Source organism: Hydractinia symbiolongicarpus, chromosome 10 (genome assembly GCF_029227915.1).
Source record: "Hydractinia symbiolongicarpus strain clone_291-10 chromosome 10, HSymV2.1, whole genome shotgun sequence".
NCBI lineage: Eukaryota > Metazoa > Cnidaria > Hydrozoa > Anthoathecata > Hydractiniidae > Hydractinia > Hydractinia symbiolongicarpus.
Window position 1 is genome coordinate 1,029,069 of NC_079884.1, and position 8,129 is coordinate 1,037,197.

The following is an 8,129-nucleotide window of genomic DNA, read 5'->3' on the forward strand; positions in this document are numbered from 1 at the left end:
TGATTTTGGAATAACAGAAGTATGTTCCACATATTCCTTTGTTCGATGTGAGGAAAGGAGGTAGGGGGCTCCGACTGAATACTAAATAAACCATTAACGGTAGATACTTAAAACCACATTGTGAGATATTCTTTGATATGTTTAAAAATTCTAATTCTCCATTTATATTTACAACAAGCATATTTATATACAAACTTTTAAAACCTCAATAATAATATTGAAATAAACCGTTTCGATCTTCATCTTTGTAAGTGTTTCTATTTATAGCTTCCCTTTTTTCCAATGCGACTTGCGCCATATTTAGCATCTTTGAACTGTAAGCTGTCATTTGATAATTTGGATCGCGTGACGAACCTTTGAAATATACAAAGGGGGACAATAATATTTTAAACGAAGAAACTGAAGCCGATGCTCATGCATGTGCAATGATCTAAGAAAACCTAATGTTCTCCTGTTCCGCTAAAATAAAAAAATAAAGGACACAATTTTGATATGGCGTTGTTAGAGGGCGTGTGGCGGAGATGTCTATGAATGTCGATGAATGTAAAAAATTTTTAAAAAAAATTAAAGTACAAGGCAAAAAATATATTTCTTTAAAATTTTTATTTTTCGATACATAAATAAGCAACTCTTTTCTCTCTTTCTCGCGGCAGAGGAAGTTCCTGGGAACGAGTTTGGTTAATGGAGAAATTAATGTGATGTCAACTGCGTACCCAGAGTGTAAAAAAGGTCTGGTGACGAGCTCATGATGGCTTCCGCGCTACAAATAAATCTCGCAACGCGTAATGTCAAGATTTCGTTTTGTGAATATAATCGAAGTGAGATCGATTAATATATTGCTTCATAAAGATTTTTTAGAGAGAGCGTAGTATAGGAAAAGAAAACAAAGTGTCTGAGTTAAGAGTTAAGTTAAAATACATTTTGAAAATCCACGATAGAAAGATTGTGCGGACGTTTTTACCTCTTGTCATACTGTTCCCTATCATGTCATTCACTTTACTTTTGTCTTCGTTGTCACTCCATTGACGGTTGACAGGTTGACCAATAAAGCGCATAACGTTTTGAGACTGTCGGTCTGGGTAGCTGTCACCTAAAAACATTTTGATTGGTAATTGTAATTTTGGTAATTGGTAAATTGTAACACACTGATTGGTAAAAAAATGTACAAACTTTATTTCCAGCTCTCTTTCCTTTAATTTATCGCTTATTATTATTCCGAATATTTATACAGGATAGCCACTTCAGTGTTGGAAACACTGTTATCAATGTGGGTCCTGTGTTCTGAATGTATACATTAAGTATACACCGGCAATACCTACCCAATTTCCCTCACATGGTATGGGTTGACCCGTAGCTGTGGCAAAGGCACTTGCTAAACATGCCCGCGCTGTGGACCGAACCACGGACCTTGTGATTACGAAGCGAACTCCATAACCACAAGGCCACGCGCCAGTACGAGTGGGTATTTAAGAAGCATCCAAGATAAGGGCCTGATAATCCCACGGTAATTACTCAGTGATTATATAGGTAACTATTGATATTTGGTTCACGTGTTGTTTTGAAAATAAGCAATATGGACAATAAAAACAGTGTTACAAAAATCACGTGTTATTATTTAATGAAATAAATCAAATGTACGATTCTTGGTTTTACTGATCTGGTCTGCAATATAGAAGATAGTAAAACTTATATAATCTTACCATTTTCCTCCATTCCGTTCTCATGATGCTGATTTTCTCGATCAGTTATTGTTGTGCCAAAATAATTCTCCTCTTCTCTTCTACCTATGTTTTCATCTGCTTCACTCATATGACGTGTGTAAAATCTGTTAGGGCCAATCCCCACAAATCTATTCGCTCTATATTTCGCCATATCCTCTTCATTGTAACGATCAATATCTTTGTAATTGTCTCGATCAAGTCGCTGTTCGACAGCTAAACAAAAACAAAGAAATAGGGAAGTTTTTAAAGTAAAATTCGACTCCTTCTGTCAAGTCATGGAACCATAGAGATACAATACCCATGGTCACACATGGTTTAGAAATAATGTGAAAATACTTATTTCTTTGATCACAATCACGCCGACCATAATTAGACAGCTACTAAGCAACTGGTAAGTAATAAAAAATATATTTGGAAATGAATAAAATAGCCCGTATATAGAGGCTCCAATCCTTCCCTCCCCTAACCCCTAATTTGAAACTTATGTCATAAATCCTACCCATAGAGCAGGTCATAGAAGGGGGTTCTAAAATGAGGTACATTATCCAGCAAAATCAAAATGCTTTTGGAAGGAGGATGGAGATAACTACTAAACTAAGTATAAAAATCTAACCTGAGATATCATCAAAATGTACATCTCCATATTTCTTCCAAAAGTTCGCCTCATCTTTTTCTACCTGGCCTTCGTGTTTCTTTTCTTCACCTTTAGTTTGCTCGGCATCAGATAAGTCAGCGTGTAAACCATTCTCCAGACCATAATATGGTGACGATTCTTTTAAAAGCAGTAAAATAACCAAAATTAAATGCTAATAAAAATTGATTAAAAATCATTTTGTTTTTACGGTTTCTCTCACACATAATTAATCACATAATGGACAATATTAAGTTTATTTATTCATGTTTTGATGAGTGGTGTTGTTTTCTTTGCATGGAAGAAGTAAAAAGAACGAAGTGAAACTTAGAGAGGGCTCGCAAAGATATATTCATATGAGGACCTTCTGTTCTTATTTTAAAAGACAAATAGCGACCATTAACATTTAGTCTTAAAAAACTTACCAACTTTTTTTAAACTAATCAATATACAGCAGACTCTCTTTATCCTCAACTTGCAAAAACTGGGAAACTTGTGCAAATTAAGAAAAACAGAAAGAAAAAGTCAGTTTAAGAAACATCCGAGAGATGTTGATTTCTGTTTGCGTCGCCCGATTTCATTTCCCGCGTCATTTTTAGGCAGCCTTTACATAAAGATTTATTAAACACGATTTGCCAAAAATGTAGCTATTGCGCATGTGTGTGAAGCTATTGCGCATGTGTACAAAGTTATTGTGAATTTTATTGTGGTTTGAATCTCATTTCGGGTAAATCTCATGTCTTGTACAGGCTATCCTAGGTTGTTTATTTTCCATGGTTTAAAATGGTAGAAAAAGACATCACGGAAACGTTTGGATAGCATTTATGTATTCTATTGTTACATCTATTTACAGTGTCACATGATCATCACAAAAACGATTTGTTATAAAAAGATGTGAAACTCTCTAATCATGAAATTGAACTGCGTGTAAATAATGCTTTAACTACACGTGGAAGTGCGACCAACATTCAACTACTATTGATTCATAGCCAAGGTGTCTAATATTATGAGTTCTATCATTCTCAACTAGAAATATCCAATTGTTGGTGCTTCAGCCACTTTATTAACGATGATGAGATGTTTTCGTTTTTCTTGATTTGTGTTTTTGCTTCCCAAGTACTCTTTTATTACCCATCATCACGCTTTGAGGGGCAGACATATCTTCAAATGTGTTTGCGGTTTCATCATCTACAACAGAATCACGTGATCAGCTGTCTTCGTGTAAACAAAACATATGTCGTCTTCTTCGTCTGTTTTCAGTGCGTCGTCAACATGCATTGGTTATCCGTACGTTATGTCGTCTTCACAAACAAGTCAAGTTTCCCGACACGTCAATTGAAAAAAAGAGGGTCAAGTCGACAAAAAATATCGCATCATGTCGACGACTATTTGTTTTACGTCAAAACATGAACGAATAACAAAAGTTTTATACTCAGTTAATTATCTTTATGATCAATTTTTATTACTTACTTTTAAAATTTCTATATTCTTCGGAGCCTTGTTCAAAATTCTGTTTATCCATTAACCCAGCTTCGCTACTGGAAGGGACAGACGGATCAAGAGGAGCATCTTGTTGAAAATTTTGTCCCCCTCGACCACGCACCAATTGTGCTGAAAACAAAATACAATTTAAATTACACCTGCAACTTACTTCCCAGCCCTCTAAGATTAAAACATGCATAATTGCGCATCTAATTTTTTCAGCAACAAGACGCAGTTTGTCCACCCTTTCTAACAACAAATAAAAAACGCTATGGGATCGCTGACTGCAAATGAATCATTCTATAAATTAGACAAGAAAAAGAAACGGTTTTTGTGTACCAATTTCATTATCTCCTTGAATATTCGCTTTGTCCATTGCTTGAAGATTGTTTGACATCGATTCTGCCATTGCTGCTGGTGGGTTCATGAACCCACTCATCGGTGGAGGTCCCATACTGACGACAGCTTCATGTGACTGTTCAAAGGAAGGCATCCCTCTAAACCCATTTCTTGGGGAATTATCCATGTCAACTGGTTGTCGACTTTCAAAGAAATCTCCGGCTTGGGAATCACTACCCTGTGAAAACCGTTCAGAGGGATCCTTCGAAAAGCCAACTGGTCCACCAAATCCCGGTCCTCCTATAAAAGAAGAACGAGATTTTTAGTTTAAATGAAATCAACCTCGTTCCCAAAGATCTTCTAAACTAATGATATCGGAAGCAAGAAGGGAACTTAGGACGAGGTTAAATCAACAGCTCTAATACTGTACCTATTGTTTTAAAAGATGACTGAAACAAAAACGGGGGTTTCAATTATAAACATTCATTAAGTTTAAAAATGAAAATACCTTCTTCGGGCGTTTCTTCTTCTCTCTGATAATTTGGTGGACCATTTCTTTGATCGTACGCCCCCAACGGTTCTGCGCCTGCACCCATACCTGCTGGAAAACCTTGCATGTCACTTCCCAAACCTTCCAACCCGTTATCAGGTCCAACGTTGCCTGGAATGATATTAAGGTTTTTTGAAATAACAAAAATGACTAAAAAATCGCCAGTCGGATGTATTTCTACTTCGATAAAATAATACTTTTGTAAGAGACTGTTGAGTTGTTTCGGCTTTTTATTTTATTCCACTTCGCTTAGAACACCAGATGGGGGTTGTAACATAAATAAGTAATGATTATAATTGAGCTTTTGATTAACGAAGTACCGCCTTTTTTATCGTAACATCTCGCTAAATAAGATGTCAATTTAGCCTTACAGTGAGGCGGTTCGTTACATTGATAAAAAACAAAAGTGACGCTACCAAATGTAAATATAATCATTCTACGTACCTATAGGCTCCCCTCCTAAAGCTTCTTTATCATCGTATGGGACCTCTAAACCTGAAATAATTAATTGTTATTAATTGCATTTAATCTCATATTAAATAACAATTCTTGAAACCCATGGGAAAATTCCGGCAACCGATAAAATCTACACAAAATTGAATCTACCTTGCTTTTTGTAGCTGTCTCCAAGTGTATCTGGTCTTGCTTTTATGAATTTTTCTAGTAGCAATATACACACATTTGATATCTATCAAATTTTTGCTGCGTAGTTTGACATAAGCATGCACACAACGTTATGTTTCGTAGTTGGCGGCCTGGGCATAATTCTGTTGATTTTTTATACGGGCGCTACTCGACAAGGGCTTCTAAAATTTTTCTTACATATTTCAGACTAGGTATACACAGAATTATTTGCTCACAGCAGCAGTATTTACACCGAAAAATTTCTTTATGAGAAGGAGTACGAAAAGGAGAACATTTATAAGAAAAGGGCGCGTTTATTGAACTTTAAAGCACATATGGGCGCTAATTCGAATTTTTACGCCCTTTATTAAAAATATTTTTCAGCTTACACAAGTGTCAAAAAAATAAGAAGTACCCTTTCGAAGCTTGCTTCTCCGGTGCAAAAATTTATGTTTTGCGTAACCTGAAAAAAGAAAAAATAGACTCGATTGGCGCTTAGGAAATAGGAATTGTTGATGAATGTATGATAATGGCGTGTGAGGGCGGCGAAGAAAGACTAAGTTTGAACTACTGTTAAGCTTCTAACTAAATATTAACACAGACTGTACGTCTAAAAAAATTCTAAAATATAAGAACCGACTTTAATGGCTTCTGGTCTATTCTGAAAATTCTGAAAATTGGAATTACATCAACCTACCATCAGGGATATGGGATCTACCATATAAATCTAAGAAACTACTCATTACGTTGTCTTCTAGTAGTGAATTCATATCTTCTGTGTTGTTGGTAAGCGAAGCGCTAGCTTTGAGGTTGTTTAAGTGAGTCGTGTATTCATTGCTTTCAGACCCCTCCGCTATCAGTTTGTCATTGGCTTTAATTTTCGGCATATCAACAGCAGCAGTTTCTGTTAAAAAATCTGCAGCTTTTATACTAATATTGGCTTTATGAACATCTGTTGGCTTCCATAGGACGTTAAATGATCCTTGACTTGAATTAACGGTTGCAAATGGAGCTGCTAACCGCAGTATTGGAATGTGTTTACCGGATTCAGCTTCAGAATAACCGGACTCACCACTCTCACCGGATCCATCTCCGGATAGAACACTAAATCCTTTACTACTAGGGGTATCTCGAGTTTCCGGAATTTTCATTTTTGTGTCCGGTGTATCTGGAGTGTCCGGTGTCAGTACATTCATATCAGGTGTCAAAGGTATAGTATCAGGTACGTCCGGAGTGTTTGGCGTTAAAGTCCGTTTAATGTCATTTTGTTTATGGTAACGAGCAATACGGCTTCTCCGTTGAATATCGTCTCTGTCAAAAAATTTTGAAGCAGAAGCTGCGTACACAGTAGCTAAAAGTAAAATTTGATAATCCAAGCCTTAACTGAACTGAGAATACGATCGTCTAACGTTACGTTCTCTGAAAAACGATAATCTAACACGACACGACACGCCTATCTAAAACTAATAGAGTGGAGATGAATGTGAGAGGTGAAAGTACATAATATAAGTGATGTTTATCTGAAAACTGAGAATAAACTTTTTCGTGAAAAACAAATTACTTACTGACAACTGTCGAGAGCAGCAGAAGCACAATTAACGATTTTACAGCCACCACTAAAGAAATATTATTTTCTTTATTAAGTTTTTTTTCGAAACCGCGAAGTGTAATCCAGGTGTAAAGCCTTGAGATTGTTTTTAGGCCTTTTTTGCGTATCGATAATTTAAAATTTGTTTAAAAAAAATTTGCTGGTTCTTTCCAAGTTGTCTAACGAGTTTTTGATAACTGCCACCTTCGAAGAAAGTTTGTGAATTTTTTTTTCAACTAACTATTCATTTCAACTATTGAGCTCACGACATCCAAAGAACGCCCCTTCTTTTAACAATAATAAAACCAAAACTCCTAATTTCGTTCCCAGGTCTTATTTTTCGCCTTTTGATTGTGGTTAATTTACCTTAGAAGTTTGGAGTTACTGGCAAGACTTTTTAAAACGACCCTCCTTCCCCATTGAGCGGCGCTTAAAAAATATTGGCAAGGAAAATTGTGACTAGCTCGATTCGGTCACTTTTCACAACATAGAGGAAATGAAATCAACCATGCGAATAACGATATTACTGAGAAACACTTAAAGTGACTTCCAGTTTCACAAAAACAACAACATTTAATTAAAATTCTGTAAATTTAGCCCAAATTTAGTCATTTTTTTAGACTTTAGTTATATTAAGGTATATGAACTACATCATGTTCCGTAAAAATTCAAGACAAGGTTTTATAAAAATTGGTACGTACTTCTTTCGAATATTTAGTTCATCTTCTTCGCATATTTTTTTAGAACTGAATAAAATAACATTAAGAACAATTACGTTGCCCGTCTGATTTGCATGAATCTTTTTTGACCAAACTCATTGTTCCCAGTGCCTCTTTCCTATCTGATTAACCTAGTCCCCAGGGAATTGTCTCTCATCAACGCTTCGCTTATTGATAGGTCTGCCGAAAAAGGTCATGGAGGAGGCTGGTTTTATTCCGCGACGTGATTGGTTGAGACTTTCCACCTAATTATGCCAAACATAATACGTCACTCGGTCTGTGAAATAGTCACGTTAAAACTAACTGTAAACAAAAATTTGACTGTCACTGTGCATACATGTTTTGCATCAGAGAAAAAAAGAAATTTTTATGGCAACAATTTTGACCAGCCTCCACCAGGCCATGCTCGTCTGTCCGTCCGATATGCAAAAAAGACAACAGGTCCTGGGATCGAGGTTGCTATCAGATTTATGTC

At 36.1% G+C, this 8,129-nt stretch overlaps 1 protein-coding gene across 2 annotated transcripts; it reads right to left on the reverse strand.

The window, feature by feature from the left end:
* Positions 1-118: 118 nt before the first annotated feature.
* On the reverse strand, positions 119-7,945 carry LOC130662321 (uncharacterized). 2 transcript variants are annotated; one of them, XM_057461155.1, is made up of 13 exons: positions 7,637-7,942; positions 6,913-6,963; positions 6,045-6,698; positions 5,763-5,810; positions 5,330-5,383; positions 5,168-5,218; positions 4,682-4,834; positions 4,174-4,473; positions 3,823-3,963; positions 2,335-2,493; positions 1,701-1,934; positions 962-1,090; positions 119-354 (listed from the first exon to the last, which is right to left on the reverse strand). In XM_057461155.1, coding segments are annotated over exons 1-13 (2,124 nt in total). In that variant the 5' UTR covers positions 7,638-7,942; the 3' UTR covers positions 119-205. The 2 variants fall into 2 exon arrangements, with proteins under 2 accessions (XP_057317138.1, XP_057317139.1); XM_057461156.1 differs by lacking the exon at positions 119-354 and adding an exon at positions 365-459 and having other exon boundaries at positions 7,637-7,945.
* Between the last annotated feature and the right edge of the window lie 184 nt (positions 7,946-8,129).